At 37.5% G+C, this 19,399-nt stretch overlaps 2 protein-coding genes across 9 annotated transcripts in view; one reads left to right on the top strand and one right to left on the bottom strand.

The window, feature by feature from the left end:
• The window catches only part of HLTF (helicase like transcription factor), a 51,921-nt gene extending 46,591 nt beyond the window's left edge, over positions 1-5,330 (top strand). For 4 of the 6 annotated variants that reach the window (XM_040480445.1, XM_040480443.1, XM_040480444.1 and 1 more), the window contains exons 24-25: positions 379-459; positions 3,142-5,330. In XM_040480445.1, the coding sequence (XP_040336379.1) occupies positions 379-459; positions 3,142-3,294 (234 nt within the window). In that variant the 3' untranslated portion in view covers positions 3,295-5,330. The remainder of the gene's footprint in view (positions 1-378; positions 460-3,141) is intronic. The other 2 variants (XM_040480441.1, XM_040480442.1) reach the window with 2 other exon arrangements.
• Positions 5,331-11,706: 6,376 nt separating this feature from the next.
• Positions 11,707-19,399, bottom strand: part of GYG1 (glycogenin 1) — a 75,862-nt gene continuing 68,169 nt past the window's right edge. For 2 of the 3 annotated variants that reach the window (XM_040480437.1, XM_040480438.1), the window contains exons 6-8: positions 15,116-15,335; positions 12,889-12,939; positions 11,707-12,618 (exon numbers count right to left, since the gene is read on the bottom strand). In XM_040480437.1, the coding sequence (XP_040336371.1) occupies positions 12,445-12,618; positions 12,889-12,939; positions 15,116-15,335 (445 nt within the window). In that variant the 3' untranslated portion in view covers positions 11,707-12,444. The remainder of the gene's footprint in view (positions 12,619-12,888; positions 12,940-15,115; positions 15,336-19,399) is intronic. The other variant, XM_040480439.1, reaches the window with a different exon arrangement.

Here is a 19,399-nt window from a genome sequence, read left to right as displayed (position 1 = left end):
GAAAACTTTTTTTCATAAATGGACCCAATTATGTATCTTTTCTGATGTAAATTAAGCCATTTAAGAGGATGTGTAACCTTTTTTTCCTTTGTTAAACAGATCAACTTCAAAATGAAAAAGAAAAGATACTAATGCTGGGTGCTTTCTATGCATCAGGCACTGTTATTGGATACTAGAAGCAGTGGAGTGAAATGATGGAGAGTAGCTGCTGGTCATAGTAGCAGAGCGGGTGGGGTTCCCAGAGCATTTATGTCAGTATCTAATTCAGTCAGAGAAATTTGAGTCAGTAATAGATGACTGAGTAATACTGAAATGAAAGGATATGTGCAGAAAACTCACAGATCAGGGTGGTAATAAAGCCATTCATATTCTTGTTAGGCCTGGAATCCAGCTGCTGAAGATCAGTGCTTTGACAGATGCCATAGACTTGGCCAGAAGCAAGAAGTTATCATCACAAAAGTGAGTTTTTAAGCCATGTGTTTTAAAATTAAGTTGATTTGGTTTTTAAAATTACACAAAAAAAGTATGAATATATTATTATAAAAGTTTGCAGAATTTATGAAGATCACCTTTAATCTCCTCTAGAGGAAACCACCATCAGTAGTTTAACATGTTAGTCAAAGTCCCTTTCTCTACTTTACATAGATTCATTTGTATGTATACATCTCTCCTTTAAAAAATTTCTTTTAAGGTAAATGGGACCATACTTTTTTTTCCCTTAGCAGTATATATTGGGAACTACCATATAAGTACATATAGAGCCTATTCTTTTTTTTCCTATACTAGTAAAGTATACATAAAAATAGTTGAAGTAAATACTGTGAAGTGTCCAGTTCAGTGGCAGTACTTACTTTCATACTGTCGTGCAGTTATCACCATCATCCATCTCCAGAACTTTTTCATCGCAACTTGAAACTCAGCCCTCAGCAAACAACCTTCTGCTTTCTGTGTATTTGATGACCCTACAAAGCCATTTTTTTTAACATCTGCACATAGATACATCATAATTTCTTTAGACTAATGTTTTGCTAATAAAAACAGTGCCATAATTGGCATTATATTACATAAAAGTACTTCTTCAGGATAGGTTAAGGAAACTAGAATTCTGGATTTAGAACTCTTACAGCTTTCAAGTTTTCAAAATAGGCTTAATGATATAAATTTTTCCTTACATGATGGTCAAAAAAGTGCCCTTTCAGGGCACCTACGTGGCCCAGTTGGTTAAGCATCTGACTTCACCTCAGGTCTTGATCTCATGGTTCATGAATTCGAGTCCCACGTCGGGGCTCTGTGCTGACAGCTCAGAGCCTGGAGCCTGTTTCAGATTCTGTGTCTCCCTATCTCTCTCTGTCCCTCTCCCGAGAGCTCATGCTTTCTCTCACAAAATGAATAAACATTAAAAAAATTTTTTGTAAAAGTCCCCTTTCAATTTACGTATACCTAAGACTTTGAGTATATTTATATTTCGCTTATCTGTTAATATTTTTTTCTGTGAATTGGTTGGTGTTTGCCCAGTTTTCATGAAGTACAAATATAGTCTTATAAAATAAAGGACTCTTTTATACAGTCTGATTTAAAATTTGTTAGGTAGATTGCAGATGGTTTGTTATCAAGCTTTTCCTTTGAACTAGTTGTGTTTTTTATGATTTTAAAACAGGTCAGCTTTTTAAAAATACCTTATGGATTTTAAGATCTTAGAATTTATCTTCAAATTTAAAAACAAATCCCTCCCATATTCTTTTAAAATGTTTTATCTTTTAGGAGTCATGATATGGTTCTTTTTTCAAATGAAGAGCTGTGTGCTCCATCTTTTTTTTTTTAAAGTATATCCTTTTTTTCTCATTTGAAATGTCACTTTTATCATAAACGAGTTCATATATATTAACGTGAGTCTCTTTCTGGACTTTTGTTCCTGTGTTCCGGTTTCACTAATTTCTTTTCCTAATCCCAGGACAATATCACTTTAATAATTATTATGGTTTTTTTAAAGTATGCTTTGATAACTAGCAGGACAAAGTGTTCTCATTAACCCTTTTTTTTCAGGACTGGTTAATATGATTATTTACTCTTGAATTGAACTGTGGGTTTATAAGTTACCAGATCCCATTTAAGAAATTTTTGGGGTTTATTGAATTTATGATCAATTTGAGAATGGTCTCCTTTATAAATAAGGAGTGTTCCCATACAAGAATTTAGCATGTCTCTCTACTTAGGTCTTTTCACGTTGTATAGTTCATCTTGTTTAATTATTATAGTTACTGGGATCTCTACACAATGTTGAATAGTAGTAGTGATAGTAATCATTCTTGACCTGTTCCTTTTATTGTTTTAAGTGTACTGTACTTGGTAAAGTTCTAGTGGATACATTTAAGATTGAGGACATTTATTTGTAGGTTAATGAGGATATTTTTTAATCAAGGTTTTTATCAGAAATGTTTAATTTTTTTATTTTTGAGAGAGAGCATGAGTGGGAGAAAGGCAGAGAGAGAGGGACACACAGAATCTGAAGCAAGCTCCAGGCTCTGAGCTCTACACAGAGCCCAATGTGGGGCTTGAACTCATGGAAACCATGAGATCATGACATGAGTCAAAACTGGACACTTAACCTGACTGAGCCACCCAGGCGCCCCTATCAGAAATTCTTCTTAGTAGGCATCTTTTTTCTCTTTAACTTTTTCAGATTGTAAGTTAAACCAGGTAAAGGCTTATTCCATTTCTTGGAAAATCTCATTTGGCTATTTAAATATAATGCTAAATTTATATTGCTAATTCCAGTTACAGAGTTGCCTATAAAGTTTGCTTATAGGTTTGCTATGGTGCTGTTGTAAAGATGTAACTTTATGGGCTTACAGCCATATTCTTTATACAAGAAAGCCATACTGAGTGATGAGGGAAAGCAGTGTTCAGCTGTAGTTACTATGTCATGTTCTGAATATACTCACTGCATATTGAGAAAAAAAGAGCTAAATAGTTTATAATAGATTACTGAGCAATTTTAAAAGCTTTGTAATACAGTAGAAAAGCAGATTTCCTTATAGTGGACCAAGATTTTATCATGTCTTAATTTTCATTTTTTTTACATTGAAGATTTTAAATATTGTAACCTAAAAGTACTTACCATTTTTTTTTTCTTTTTTAAAGTTCATTGTGAAGGATTCTGTTGAAGAAAATATGCTGAAAATACAAAACACAAAGAGAGAACTTGCTGCTGGAGCCTTTGGAACTAAAAAAACAAATGCTAATGAAATGAAACAAGCTAAAATTAATGAGATCAGAACTTTAATTGATTTATAATTTGTGGGATTTTGGTAAGGTCAGTTTGATTAGATATATACAGAAATTTTGGAAATGAGAAAATACAGAGTTTTAGAAATGAGATCTAGAGAGTATGCCTTCTAAAAGGAGCATATCGTTTTATATTAGTAAAGTATGATCTCTTCTATATATGAACCTATTTTTAATGATATTTCAAATAGCAATAAGTTCTGTTACATACTGTGGCCTAAAATAATTTTTTGAGAAAAAAAAGTTACTTTTTCAATTTTTCATAGTATCTTTGCTGAGTATTTTCATATATCTTTCAAGTACTCAGCTTTTTCATATTTCAAATAAGGTCAAACCTTTTATACTTTTGACTGAATAAAGAGTTATTTTCTGTGTTGGACATAATTCGTTAATCACTAGAGCTTCCCATTTGTGATGCTATATAGATTCACAGTCCCTGTAAACGATTAGTATGTATAGACTATATACAAGAGATTTTATTACTTTGAAAAACCATATTTACATTCCAGAACCAAACCTTAAATGAGAGACCCAATTCCAGGTTAGCAAGTTACTTACAATTTTTTTTTGGCAGTTTGAGATACAATTCACATTGGTGACTTGCAGTTTTATGTTTATGAAAATATTAGGGACTGTGTTAGAACACTTTTTCTCCATTTTAGTCCAGTTAGTACTATTGTTGTTTAAATGTAATTTGATGTGTTAGTGTGTAAATACAGTCTGTGGGGGTGAGAAGTAACCAATTCTACCCAGTTTGATTTGAATATTTAACTTATGGCATTGCTGAATAGATATTTCTATATGTATAATTTTTATTTATGTAGTTTTTAAAAAAATAACTTTATAAATTTTTATAATTCAGAAGACTACTATATGTGAGAGGCGTGATATCTGGATGGAAGTTGGGCTGGATGACCTCCAAAATCGTTTCAACTCTTAAAGACATCTTAATCCTGAATGGAAAAATTTCTTTGTTATTGTGTTTAGAATCAGACTTTGATTTTGGAACTTCAGTAATTCATCCTTACACTTATCTATAAAATTAGTCCTCTTTTTCTTCCTTTTTGTTAATAAGCAGACTCACAGTAGTTGCCACGGCATTCTAGAGGACTCTTTGAGTCACATTTAAAACAAGCTCTACATTTGGCAATCACATTAGGTAGTCAGTAGTGTTTTTCCTTAAAAGAAACTTTGCTCCAGAGACAGATTAATTACTGTAACAGAAGCTTCTGTTTGACGATACAGACTTAAGAACACCATATAGTTTATAGTGTTAAGAAATGACTTGACTTAAAGAGGATCTTGGAGGCAGTGTTGTGTTCCAGGGCATACATCTAGATATGTGCTAAACCCATCAACAGCTAAATTCTCCCCTCCCTGTGTTGTCTCTTGCTCCAAGGGCAGCAAGAATCTTTCCAGTCTCTTTTCTCTTTGGCATCAGGTAAGGCAGAGGGCTGGTTAAAAGATCAACAGACTTTTCTGCACAGATAAGAGTGGAATAATAACTTCGGGTTAGTCCCCTGGCATTAGGAGCAATGGGGAATTTCTGTACCTTGTAGAACTAGCATTACACAAAATCAGGTTGATCAGAATCTGATGAAATACAGTATGTGGATTTCTAAGTGCCAACACACTTGTGAGATTTAAGTACAAAAAGTTTTCAACAAAAAGTACATAATCTACTCTTCTTGCTTTATAAAGGCAGAGCCTTGCAAACATAAAAGTGAAGATTTTGCTTGCTTCTTTACCCATTTATAGACTTGTTTTAAAACTCATAATGATAAATTTGGCAAGTCATTTAAAAAATATCTTTTTTGTGAAGTCCTATTAAGTGGTGTTAAAAAATTTAATTCTTCCTAAGAAAATCTATAAACTACCGGAATGAAAAGTTCATATTATTCAATGCTGTTTCATCATTATGTAGAATAATAGCTTTAGAAATATCTTGAACACACTGTATTCCCACTTGTGGTTCAAACTGAATTTTGTGGTTCAAACTGGATTTTGTTTTGAATTTAAAATCAATAAAAGTTTTAAAAATTGGCTTCAGTGCCATAATTTTGGTGACTTCTTTGAAGAAAATTTATCTCATGCTGTGAAGATATCTATATTACACAATTGTGTTTTTTACTGACAGTACATAAAAAGTACTATGAATAACAAGAGTTTCCTCATTCTTCCCACCTTTTTTATTTTGGTCAATTAGGTTCCATTTCTTGTTTAGAAATCAGAGTGTATATGTGTTTAAAGTTTATTAAATGTCTTGATCTTCTAAAACATCGGTTCTGAGTCTTTTTATTTCCTCATCTGCCAGAAAAGAGGTATGGTAATACCTATGTATAGTGGTATCAGCAGCATAGCACTCTGAATTGTAGATTTTGCCTAATCTAGGATTGAAATAGTAAATCAAGAAAATGTTTATTACTAGTGAGTACCAATGAAATTATCTTCAAGCAGTATATTCTGTCGGGAGAAGTCAAAGGCTTTGTATTTTTTACATTCTTTATGGTACTTGCCGAAAGTTCTGTTCAGTAGGATTTGGAAGATGCGTTAAAAATAGGATGGCATGCCTGGGTAGCTTGTGCCCGGTTAAGCATCTGACTTCAGCTCAGGTCATGATCTCGCGGTTCATGGGTTCAAGCCCTGCATCAGTTTTGTGCTGACAGCTCAGAGACTGGAGCCTGCTTCAGATTCTGTGTCTCCCTCTCTTTGCCCCTTCCCCGCTCACACTCTCTCTCAAAAAAAAAAACATTTAAAAAAATATACGAGGACAAATTTTATGTTTGGTTTAATGAGAACTCAAATGTTCAATCTTAAGTTTTTAGCTATATTAACTTTAAAGTATTTGCAAAAGGCATAATACAGTTTTCCCTCAGTCATTAATAAGTGTGTAGTAACCTTCCTTACAAGTTTACATTCTGGAATGTGGAACCTTATTTGTGCAGTACTTGTGAATAAGAAGAGCCAAAAATACTGGTAGCTGTGAATAATGACTGAGACGCTTCCCTGCGGTAATGCCTACTTCAAAGGGGAAACTTGATTAGAAACCTTGTAAGCAGACAGGTTATCTTCCCGTATTAATATATTCATACTTCTTATAAGGGAGAGTAGTCTTTTATATGAAGCCATAATAACTTACTCCATTTTAAAGGATAAATGACTTATTCTCAGTTTTTGATTAAAATGAGGTATTTTTTTAATGTTTATTTGAGAGACCAAGCACGAGTGGGGTAAGGGCGGAGAGAGGGAGACAGAATCTGAGGCAGGTTCCAGGCTCTGAGCTGTCAGCACAGAGCCCAATGCAGGGCTTGAACTCAGGAACCCTGAGATCATGACCTAAGTGGAAGTCGGATGCTTAACCAACTGAACAACCTAGGTGCCCCTAAAAAATGAGAGGTTTCCAGTTCCTTATTCAACCTTCCTGATCAAGAGTCTCCTGACAAATTTAAACCCATTTCTACTTTTAATATAAAAATTGATTTCTATAGGAAAGGAATACAATTTTAATAATGTTTGTATTTCAATATATATGGCATAGGCCACCCTCATGAACCTGAACCAAGTGTCCAAAAGTTTGTATTAACTAAGGTTACATTGGGACTTCATTTAGAAGGCCATCAAATGTCAAAATGATTGCTTAGATTGATGGCTAAAAAAGAAAAAATTCTAGGACAGGTCTTCGTAGGTTGAAACTCAATTCTAAGAGGCTATTTAATGGGACCAGAAAGGATATCAAGAGTCATCAAAGAGTATATATATTGTTAATATGTGCTGCACTTACTAAAGAGAGATGAATATTTCAAGAAGGTTTTCAGTAAGTTTGCTGCCTTTTCAACATTCTAGTTAATTAAAAATAAAGGCAGATAAAATTAACCAGGATAAAGCTTCCTGAATGCTTAATTTATCCTTTTTGTTAGGCGAGGGAAGGGCTATTCCCTAGTGGTACATTGTAGCATTTTAAAGAAATCTTGCCCTGGTATCAGTATGTTGATAAAGAAAAGGTAAATTAAGTATTTCATGAGAAACATTCTAGTGAAGGAGATGGAGACCTAATAGGCCGCTTGCACATACAGATGAAGTAAGGAGCTAAACATTTAACTTTTTTATTATAAAAAGTATCAGCAGAAGAGAGGGACGGGGGGACGGGGGGGTGGGGGGAGAGAGAGAATCTCAAGCAGGCTCCACGTTTGGCACAGATCCCACCTGGACCATGACCTGAGCTGAGATCAAGAGTTAGACTCTCAAGCTACTGAGCCACCCAGGGGCCCCAAGATAACCATTCATTTTGTATATGAATTATAGACCTTGAGCAAGCATGGAGCTAATCTCCAAAGGCATGGATCTGACCTTTGTGTAGGCAAATTTGTCTTACAGCCTAAAGCTGTTCTACCACTGTTCACAAGGAGATTTTTTTTAAAGGATATATTGATCCTCTACAAATGTTCTTATAATCCGAGTTATTTTTGCCATTTTACACATCTTACTAGGTGACCTTTGGTATTTTAGGATCTCTGGAAAAGATTTTACAGTGTAATTGTGCAGCTTTGCATGGAAAAGTTAGTACTTTACCTTCATTAAGGCATATCCTTGGAAGATAAAGGAAAGAAATCTGTCTAGCCTAGTTCAGGGACTTCTCATAGCCTCTTGACACTGTTATGCACATTATGCTATTTTCTATAGTATGCTTATCCTTTCAGATTCCAAGTTAATTAGCCTTCAATATATACTTATTTAAAATAAGTTATGTAAGCCTTTTTAGAGTTTTAGCTCTTATGCAATGTAAAACAGGAAACAAAAAATATTAAGGCAAAAAAACATGGAGTCATAGGTTTGATTTCCCCCACACACATCAAATTTGAGGCTTTCATATCTTTTCTCAATGGTAAAAAGAAAAGGCTTTGAATCTTGTAGTTCTTTTGCTACAGGTAAGTTCCAAAATACACTTATCTGGATTACCTGTTGCATGGCCACAATAAAGCAGTATTCGTTGTCTGAAGACTGGGTTTCTGTTCATCTCAACCAGGGAGGGACCCAGGAGCCAGAAAGACTTTGACTACCTAAAATAATAGGCTTCAGTAAATCCATATACAGTTGACCTTTGAACCAACTGTATATGGTGCTGACCCCATGTGCTGTTGAAAATCTACATATAATTTGATTCTCCAAAACCTTAGCCTACTAATAAATAGCCTACTCTTAGCCAGAAGCCTTACTGATAACACTCAACACATACTTAAAAAAAAAAAAATACAGTATAAAAAGTATATATAAAGTTTGGGCGGGGGGGGGGGGGGAAGAGCAGAGAGAATCCTAAGCAGGTTCTGCACTGTCAGCATGGAGCCCAATGTGGGGCTTAAACCCACAAACCATGAGATTATGAAGTGAGCCAAAATCAAGAGTCAGGTACTTAACTGAGCCAGCCAGGCACCCCTATTACATACTGTATTCTTAAAATGAAGCTAGAGAAAATTAAAATCATAAAATACAGGACACTGCGTCCAAAAAAAAAAAAAAAAATCCATGTATAAGTGTACCCTCACAGTTCAACCTGTGTTGTTCAAGGGCTAACTGTACTAGCATTCAAAGGCCCTATTTCTGAACATTTGACTCTTCCTAGAATTTTTATTGTAGGCAAACAGTAGTGAGAAATGGTAACTGTCAGAGACTGAACATCAAGAAACAAGTGAATACAGAATAAGTAAGTAGACGACAAGAGTTGAACTGCTTAGAAGGTGTAAGGAGCCCTTGCCCTTATAGGTAAATGTTGACCCCGAATACATCAGAATATTATAGCATAGTCCTATAACAGAAGTAGTGTCTCTTCTAGGCCCATAAAACTGCTGAAAACAGGATAGAGAGAGTTGTAGGAAACAAAGTATGTTCAGAAGCTGAATCATGTTTGTTTCAGCCAAAACTCACAACAAATTCTATCCTTGGGTTTTACCCATTTATTTTTACATTATAATTTCAAGCAGCCTATTTAGGAATGCCTTTGTGAAAGGTCCTATTTCAAGCCACCGTCCTTATCCCTATAGCAAAATGAAAGCTGTTCGATTAAACTGTGTTACTCCCCAGAGACTTCTGGCATTTGTATTTCTGGTTATATAGAGGTTTCTCTGATCTCATGGGTCTGTTCTAACCATACATTTGTTTAAAGCAGAGCAGAGCTATGGAGCTTGGAGTACAAAAATTTGAATCAAAATCGTCTGCAGAGTATTTACCTCTCTTATTCTCTGATTATCTGCAAAATGAGTACACTATATATATGTCATAGGATATGAGAATTGAGATGTAAATGCCCAGTAAGTTTTCTTTCCTTTTTGCTTTTTTTTTTTACAGTTTTATTTATAGGAGATTGAATTTCAGCAGCTGAAACTCAGAGAAATAAGTTAATCAAATAACTTACCCAAGTATAAAAAGATTGTAATCGATTTGTGTATTTGTAATAACAAGCTGAGAAAAAGCAAACCATAGCAGACTATTTTAAGGACAAGCCAAATCTTACTTAATGCTCCAAGTCTCAGTGACATTAAAAAGGTAAACGCTACACAAATACATTTATAGATGTTATTTATGGTAACGTTTCCTCTATTACTCACAGAGCTGAGATTGTCTTTTGGAAAGGCTTTAATCAGAAGGTGGCCCCCCGGCTATGCAACAATCACCTCATCGCTTCATGCCTCTTCTGCTGAAAACCTCACTCCCTATTGTATTGGTATAAATACCTCAATGTATCTAGTGGTTCTCAAATGTCATTTGGGACAGTCTTTTGGATTGCCTGGTAGTTACTTGAAACGGAGATACTATGGCCTCAGCCAAGACCTACTGAATCAGAATTTGTAAGTGATGAGGTGTAAAAAACTGTACTCACAATTAAGTTTCCAGTGTTTTAGGGAGCAGTGAGGTTGGAGACACAGTTGCTCGAGCACCTCATCTTCTGTTCCTCCTTTCTCCTCCTCATCCAAGCCATCGGCGACTTCACTGCCTTCATCCTGGTGAAAGGTATGCTGCATTACCACTGTCTCTCTCCAGGACCACTACAGTAAACTAACTGTCCTTCCCATCAAGTCTTTTGTCCTTCATTCAAGCTGTTTTCCACCAGTTGCAAAAGGAGTGTTCTTAAAATGTAAACCCTAAAGGTAAGGCAATTAGATCTTTAGGAACAACTGCAATGGACTGAAACTAACCACATTAAAATTCATTAATTCATAATGATGCTTAGAACATAATCCCCCCCCAAAACCACACTGGTTACCTTTGGAGGATGCCAGGAAACCAGTTCCTTATTTGTATACACATCTTCCTCAACTTATGATGGGGTTACATCTCGATAATCCCCCCCAATACAAATATCCTGGGATTTAGGAGTATTTTGAGAAGAGCTATCAAAGCGCCTGATGCATGGAGGCACTTAAATCTTTGGTAAAAGTGCTTTGTATACTTGAGGATTATAGCAACTCATTCTCCACCAGTCCAAATAGTTGTAGTGTTATCTTCAGAAATCACTTATTTAATATTCTACAATTTTAGGGAAGTCCTCAGGTTCTTCTGGAGCTCTCCGAAAGCCAGCCTCCAGAATTCCATACACCCCTCTATTCATTCACACCCACATTGAATAGGGCTCACCTGTGTAACCCATAGGATATTGGGGAAAGAAGGGCAACCTTGGTTGATTAGGCCGTAAAAGCCATTGCAGTTTCCACCCAATTAATGCTCTCAAGTTTCTTCTCATCATGGTCTTCTCTCCTGTATTTTTGTTTTTCCCCAATAGAATGATCTCTGATTACTCACATTGGTTTTAAAAGGTCATTTTGGGGCACCTGGGTGGCTCGGTCGGTTAAGCATCTGGCTTCAGCTCAGGTCATGATCTCACGGTTCGTGGGTTCGAGCCCTGTGTTGGGCTTTGTGCTGACAACTCGGAACCTGGAGCCTTCAGCTTCTGGGTCTCCCTCTCTTTCTGCCCCTCCCCCACTCATACTCTCTAAAGAATAAACAAACATTAAAAAAAATTAAATAAAGGTCATTTTGGATCCTGCCCTTCCCTGGCTTGCCACATCCTTGCAGCCTAGAATCATCTGTACATTTAATTAATATCCTTTATACTTCTCATTTTAATTCATGAAGACACCGGTTCCAGTACTAACTGTCCTGAAAGATTATCAAATATGTTCAGAGACTGATAATGATTTGATGTTATAATATTTTCCAAAATCTGAATACTCAACTTAATATGGACATAAAATGCGGGTGACAGATTAAATACATCTGATCTCACTTTCCTCCATCAATCACACCTATCACCATCACTGGAGAACACAATATTTAAATATTTCTAGATATCTAGAAACCAATTCCAGTGTCAAGTGTTACACTGGTTTTTAAAACACTGACCAATTCCAAAACTCATGAAAAACTACTTGATACGTTTTTTTCAAGGGGAATGGGAATCCTTTATTTAGACAACCAGGATATGGCAAGAAGTCTTTATTTTCATACAGGGTGCCACTGCAGGTAACCATCAGAGAACACATGGCTGTTTACAGATACAGAGAACTGAACAAAAGCGTTTTTGCATGCTGTAAACTGTACATAGAAAACTGGTGAACAACTTCAGACACTGAAATTAGGAAATAAAATGGGTTAACACCATCTGTTGATAGGTTTATGAATCCCTCAGCAGTGTTCTAGGCTGTCTTTACCTGTAAGCACAATTACAATCGCTCTGGTGGCCTCTGGACAATTCTAAATTGTGGGTCTAGTCAAAGGTATAACAAGCAAGCACGAGAGAGATACTCTGTCCCATTCTGAAGAGAGGCGGATTTAGAGCCTGTCTTGGCACGTTTCTAGAGTCGATACAGCCAATTTAATAGCTTGAGTTTCCCTTACCACATAGGTCAGCAAAATCAAGAATCTCTGACCGTCTGTGAATAAGCCTAGGGTTAAAAAGCAGAACACTGTCCACACACAACAGAACTGCTACTTCACAACTTTTGCCCAGTTCTCACCTGTTGTCCTGCAAAATCCCCTCATCTGATGAATTTTAATTTTAGCAAAGCTTCTAGCAACTGTAACAGACCTTGCTTAACCCAGCTCTAGATACTAAGCATCTGACACAAGTGCCTGTGAAATGGATGTGTCCATGGGAAAATGGCAGCGTTTCTACTGGAGGTAAGTGTCAAGTTTCCTCTTGATGTTGTCAAAGGAATCTGCTCCCATGTAATCGGCCTGGCCCTGTTCCCACCGCTCCTTCCGTTCTTCTGAGGACACAAAAGGCTGTGCTGTAGCCGGGATCTCCCCGAGGGACAGATGTGATACGGCTCCCGAGACACCTTCCTAAAAAGGAGAGCATAATCAGACTCCTTGAGAGCTGAAAAACAGACTGTTTTAAGAGAACGCAGGAAGTTGAAGAAGGTGAGAAAAGCCAGGATGAATTATCATGCAAAGTAGCAAAAACTGAAAAGTATTACATGAAACAAACAAACAAAAAAGACACAGGAATACAAGGGTCATATGATTTTTTTCCTAACGAAATGAAGACTTCTGGACTCAGTGAAAACATTGGGAGAACAAAGTAATTAGGGTTAATGTTTAAGTTCTGCATACCTTTCTACAGAAGCCACAAGAGAAAGCCAGTGTATAGACCAAGTCTGAAAGCTGCAAACAGTTCATTAGAAAGTGTAAGATGGATGGACAAGGGAACACAAGTCTCACGATAAATTCTCGATCTGTGTGGGCTCTGAAAGGTTGAGAACTTAAACAAAATGATACCTCAGAGTCTAAGCTTCACAAAGGACCTAACCAGAGAGCCACACCACATACACAAGTTGTCAGGTTAGAAACGTGAGAGCTTAATTGTTTGAGACTATGCACCAAATGTCTCTGCTTGTTGAAGCTTATTATCAAGAAGCATCTCATCTTGTAGCATGTGTGAATTTAATTTGCTTAATCTGGATCAACTGTTTCCATTCCCATCGCTTTTCCTTGGTTCCTAATTCTCAGTCCTTGGGTTGTGGAAGCAACAGGGTAAATGTGCAGGAAATGGAGCAAACCTACTCTACGTTAAATTAGGTTCTCATGACTTATACAAAGGCAATTAACTTCAAGTGCACAATAAAAGGATACCAAAGCTATTCTTCAAAAAGCTCTGAGGTGAGAAGGTACTAGAACTAGCAGAGAAAAAGGAAGGCGAATGAAACCATACAGGTACTGCTCTATAACGGAGGAAACAGTAGAACAAAATTTTTGATTACTGGTTTTTGTTGCTATACATATGTAAGTGTGTATGTGTGTTTATATATACTGGAACTCCAAGGCATCTGGGCAGATTCCAGGAGATTATTTTATAGCTGAAGCAACATTAAGTCCTCACTCTAGATTAGCCCTGCCTTTGCTTCCACTTGCAACAGGAATGATACAGGGAGTTTCTTCCAGAATTCTCTACTTCATGATATTTGTCAGAAGGTAACAGTCTTGCAGACCTAGATTTGAGTCCCAGTTCTGCTTTTGATGGGTATGTTATATAACTAACAGAGGTTATTTAACTTCTTTAGGCCTCAGTTAATGTTAATATACAAAAAGAACATAGTAACAATAATACTTGATAGAGTAGTTGTCAGGGTTCTGTAATAATAGCTAACTTTGTTTAAGCACTATGTGCCAGGCAACATTCCAAGTATTGTACCAATATTATTTCATAGTCCGTAGAAAGCAATTAGGGTAAGAATGTTAGTGTTATTTATTTTTCCCTTTCTCCATTTTATATATTGGTACAAGTGCTAATAAGTAAAATGGCTAAAATCTCTACTATGGCAAATAAAAGGATCTCTTACGACTTTTAGCCTCTTATAATTATACCAATTAACTGATTAGACTGGATTAACATTCACTCATTCAATTCTATTCTTTATATCTTAATATGTAGCATAAAAGTATAATTTCTCATCCTCTTCCCATTTTTCCAAAAGAATAAACCTCACAGGAAGACTTTTAAAGTCAGAAGAGTCTAAGCAGTTTGGTGTTTTAAATGTTAATGTCATCTTCCTCTTACAAGATTTTTTTCAAGATCCTACGTAACCATAAGAGCACAAACACAGCAAACCAAAATAATCCTAGAAAAGTATCTGTTGTTTCATGTTCATATTATTGTAATGTTCACTGAAAAATACATTCTTCTAAGCAGATGGCAAAAATAAAATACATATATTTAAATGTTTGCAGTTTCTTTGAAAAAGTGTCCATTCATCTAAAGCATGAAACAGGGCACTATCTAAACCTTAGGAATAATCTCAGAACCTTAGGACAATGAGCTAAGAATTCTGTAGATATTAGATACACACACACGCGCGCGCGCGCACACACACACACATATATATATATATACACATATATATATACACACCTCTAAAACCCTTTCTTATGCTCTCAGATCTAATCGAAATTTGCCACAAAATCTACTACTTTCATCTTTGCTGGCACTATTTCTCCCAAGATGGACAATTTTCTACAAAAATATTTTTATTTATGTATTTATTTATTTAAATTTAAATTCAAATTAGTTAACATACAGGGTAGTACTGGTTTCAGGAGTAGAACCCAGGGATTCATCACTTACACATAACACCCAGTGCTCATTCCCACAAGTGCCCTCCTTCACGCCCTTCACCCATTTAGCCTATCCCGCCACTCATCTCCCTTCCAGCAACTCTCAGTTTGTTCTCTGTATTTAAGAGTCTCTTGTGGTAAAATACCACTAAATACTCTACCTCTACCAGTCTATCAAGTTAAAAAAAATACAGCATTAAATTACCGGAAAGGGTAAAACAGAACCTACCACATTTAGGTACGAGTGGGGATCTTTGACAAGGCCAAACTGTTGAAGCAGAGGTAAAACGGTGGTGGTGAAGATGTCCCACCACAGGTTGAGAAACTCTGGATGAGTCATGGTGGGATCATGGGACTCGCTTTTGACACTTTTTGTTTTAGGATCATAAGTATAATTCCATGGTTTGATTCGCCCCAGGAAATGCACAACTTTGGCATTTGCACCAAATCTGCCAAGGGAACACAAGTTGAAGCCATTAGTGGATTCCGAGCACTGACAAAAAGATAAATAGCACTCTGTTCTGTAGCCTGAACAGTGCACCTTCCATCTTGCAGTAGTGGTTGGTTGGAAAAGATATGAAGCTCACAAATTTTTAGACATGCTTTTTAAATCATTCAATTGTATGTTAAATATACACAAAAATTCCAAAGTAGTGGTGGATCAGTGCAACAACCAACACACCAATCCACTGCAGGAAAGGTACAGCACGTGGAAAGCCATTTGGTATTACCTCATAACATTGAAAATGCTCGCGCCTCTGGCCTGGAAGCTCAGCTCCTAGGCACACATCCTAAAGAAGCTCTTAAACATGTGCAACAGGAGACATACTCAAAATGTTCATGGCAGCAGCACTGTTTGAAGTAGTCATCACTGGATACAACCAAGTGACCATATCTTTTAAAAAAAATTTTTTTTTCAACGTTTATTTATTTTTGGGACAGAGAGAGACAGAGCATGAACGGGGGAGGTGCAGAGAGAGAGGGAGACACAGAATCGGAAACAGGCTCCAGGCTCTGAGCCATCAGCCCAGAGCCTGACGCGGGGCTCGAACTCACGGACCGCGAGATCGTGACCTGGCTGAAGTCGGACGCCCAACCGACTGCGCCACCCAGGCGCCCCCAAGTGACCGTATCTTACTGGGCTAAGATTGTTCAGCAAGTGTTCACTCCGTTTCCCAATCTCCACAGGAGGAATGAGATTCCTGCCTCACTGATAAATTGGGCATGCTCACAGCACTTGCCTTTGGCCATGAAATGTGGGCAGAAGTGACACTGCCTTTTAAAAACAGTCCCTGCTTGTTTCTGTTCCTTCTGAGAAGCTGTGACCTCTTCCAGCAGAAGAGTGGATGAGACCCATGTAGCAGATCTGGATCAAACCTGTGTGGCCTGGCTCCAAACCCTGCTGAGATGATCAGAGCTGCCTCAGCCTACCCACCAACATATGAGCAAGAAATACATACTTACTGTTGAATGTCACTGAGATTTTATGATTACTTGTCCATTTTATCTTTTATTTTTTTAATGTTCATTTATTTTTGAGAGAGACACAGTGTGAGGGGGGAGGGGGGAGGGGGACAGAGGGAGAGAGAGAGAGAGGGAGGGAGGGAGGGAGATACAGAATCTGAAGCAGGCTCTAGGCTCCAAGCGGTCAGCATGCGGTCAGCACAGAGCCCGATGCAGGGCTCGAACCCACGAACTGCAAGATCATGACCTGAGCCAAAGTCAGACGCTTAACCAACTGATCCACCCCATTTAATCTTTTTAAAGGATAATTTATGGTGTATTCAGATCATGGGATGTAATACAGCAGTCAAAATAAACAAATTGTAGCTATACATATCATGTAGCAAATGGATAATTTTTTTATATTACAACAGCAAGTTTAATTAACATCCATAACTGCACACAGTTACATTTTTTTCTTGTGATGCGATGTAAGATTTACTCTCAGCAACTTTCAGATATGCAATACAGTACTGTTAACTACACTCATCATGATGTATATCACATCCCCAGGTCTTTTTATTTGATAACTAGAAATCTATATCTTTTCACCACTTTCACCCATTTTGCTCCCTCCCTACCCTCTGCTGCTTGCAGCCACCAATTATTTTCTTTGTATTTATGAGTTTGTTTGTTTTTAGATTTCACATACAAGTGAGATTTTATAGTACTTGTCTTTCTCTGCCTTCACTCAGCATAATGCCCTTACAGTCCATCTGTGTTGCCGCAAATGGCAGGACTTCCTTCTTTTTATAGCTGAATAATATTCCATCTTACATGTACATATACATTTTTTTATACATTCATCCATCAATGAACACTTGTCTTAGCTATTGTCATTAATGCTGCAGTGAACATGGGGTGTGAAAATGGATGAATTTTAAAAATATGCTGAAAAATTCAAATTCAAATAGAAATACATGCACAGGAATCCACTCCCATAGTGCAAAGTACTGCTTAAAGAGTAGAAACCTATCAACATATAAGTGTCATGATGTTGGTTACCTCTGGGGGAAAGGGGAGCATGACGGGAAACAGACACACACGGGCTTCTGAGGTACTGGTTGTGTTCTATTTTTTAACTTGCATTTAAAAAAAACATTTTTTATATATACCCTTTTGTGTATGCACTGCATCTCACAATAGTATCCTAAAAAGACTAAGAGTTAAGAGTGGTCCTATTCTGGCTGGGATGAAATCTGTGTATATAAAACCAAATAATAAAGGTAAAGATAACATGTGCCAGAAGAAAAATGGGAACAGTGAGTGCTCTGGGAATGCAGAGGCAGGAAGGTCGTGGAAGGTAGGTTCACTGGGGCAGAGACTTAAAGCTTGTACAGCAGACTGGATCTGGGTAGCTAGCAATAATACGGAGAATTCTAGGCAGGGGGATAGCAAGTATCAGGTGAGCATATGTGTGTTAGATGGAGGGTCCTCCCAGTGGAGCCAAAGAGGAAATTTTGCTAGGAAAGGAAGAATGGGACAGGTACTTGGGTGTTGGGCTCAAGTGTTGGATTTTAGTGGATTTATCCTATAGGCAACCAAAGTAGCTGAGCATGACGTACAGACTGAAATAATGCAAACTCTATTCATGTAACTTTTCTGATCTTAAAAAAAAAATTTTTTTTTTTTTTAATGCCAGAGACCTATTACATAGCTATCACTATCAGAGTTTCCTATGTTTGGGGCCCAAATTCTTTTAGGGACATGATTGGGAATAATAACAGTCTGGCACGGTAGACCTTACTAATGTGTTAACAGAGGCTCTTAGAGGCCAGTGAGTTGCCTGCAGCCCTATAGCTATTAAGTAGCAGAAAAAGGATTTGGCACATTTCTGCTTCTTAAGCCTGTCCTCTTAGCAATCCTACCATGCTGCCACTCCAAAACTGAGAAAAAGAGAGCCTGTTGTAAACTTCCTCCTAAGACCGCTGGACTATTCCACAGTTCATTTCTTCTGAAAATGCAGTAGATACCTGGTATCCCCAAGTTTACTCTTTATTTTCTATTTTACACACCTACACACATAACCCACAGGTACACAAACACATGCATACAAATACTCTCAACTTTATCCTTAAAAGGATAGAAGTCATAATGCTCAAAATCTGTGCAGATAGGGCTATCAACTAAATAAACACCTGCTACGCATAAGGCACTATGCTCAGTGCATGACCCCAAATGATTTTTGTCCCAACAGGGAGAGGGGTCATCTAACGTAAAAGTAAGAAACGAGCACAAACGAGGCAATGAGTCAGGGCTAGCAGTGCAATGCTGACATTAGGGTCTATGAAAATGCCAAAGCAGTTAGTGCAGGTGGGGATTTTCAGAAGAGGCTTTGTGCAGGAAGTGGGGTCCAGAGGAGATCCCGGGCAAGATGGCAGTTAAGATAAAGGCCTTCGACAAACATTCTAATGGTGACGGGGGGAGCCCACAGCCCAGAGACCTGACGCTTGTGTTGATGGGGCTGGCGGGCACTGCCTCATCTACAACACAAACACGCCTAAAACCAGAAGAGAGCACATGTGAAAGAACAGGTGTTGCTTCGCCTTCTCAGACATCCTGTCCTCCCGACTCGTCTTGCCTGGAGCAAGAGTCTTGCGTGCTCCTCCTAGAGTAACTGGCCATTAATTTCAATCCACGATTTTGCCTAGACCTAATAGGAATGTCATAAATTACATGAAAGGTAATACTACTTAACATATATTAAAACGTGAATATAGCATAAACTCTATTCCTTTCTAACTTGCTCTTGGGACGGTTTGCAATAGATCAGGCAGGAGAAAGAGTAATAGCTAACATACATGGAGTACTCACACATACCACACTGCTTAACATCTGCATGGTTTATCTCATTTAATTTCCAAAACAACTGTGTGAGGAAACCAAGGCATGAAGGTAATACCTTGTCTAGGATCCCATGGCTGGGATCCCACCCAGGCGGTCTGGTTCCAGAGCCAAGGTTCTTAACCACAAGCAGGCTGTTACTGAAAGACACTCCCAGAATTATAAG

The sequence above is a fragment of the Herpailurus yagouaroundi genome, unplaced genomic scaffold (genome assembly GCF_014898765.1).
Source record: "Herpailurus yagouaroundi ecotype Mexico unplaced genomic scaffold, PumYag 159, whole genome shotgun sequence".
Classification (NCBI taxonomy): domain Eukaryota; kingdom Metazoa; phylum Chordata; class Mammalia; order Carnivora; family Felidae; genus Herpailurus; species Herpailurus yagouaroundi.
This window is presented reverse-complemented; position numbering and strand designations above follow the sequence as displayed.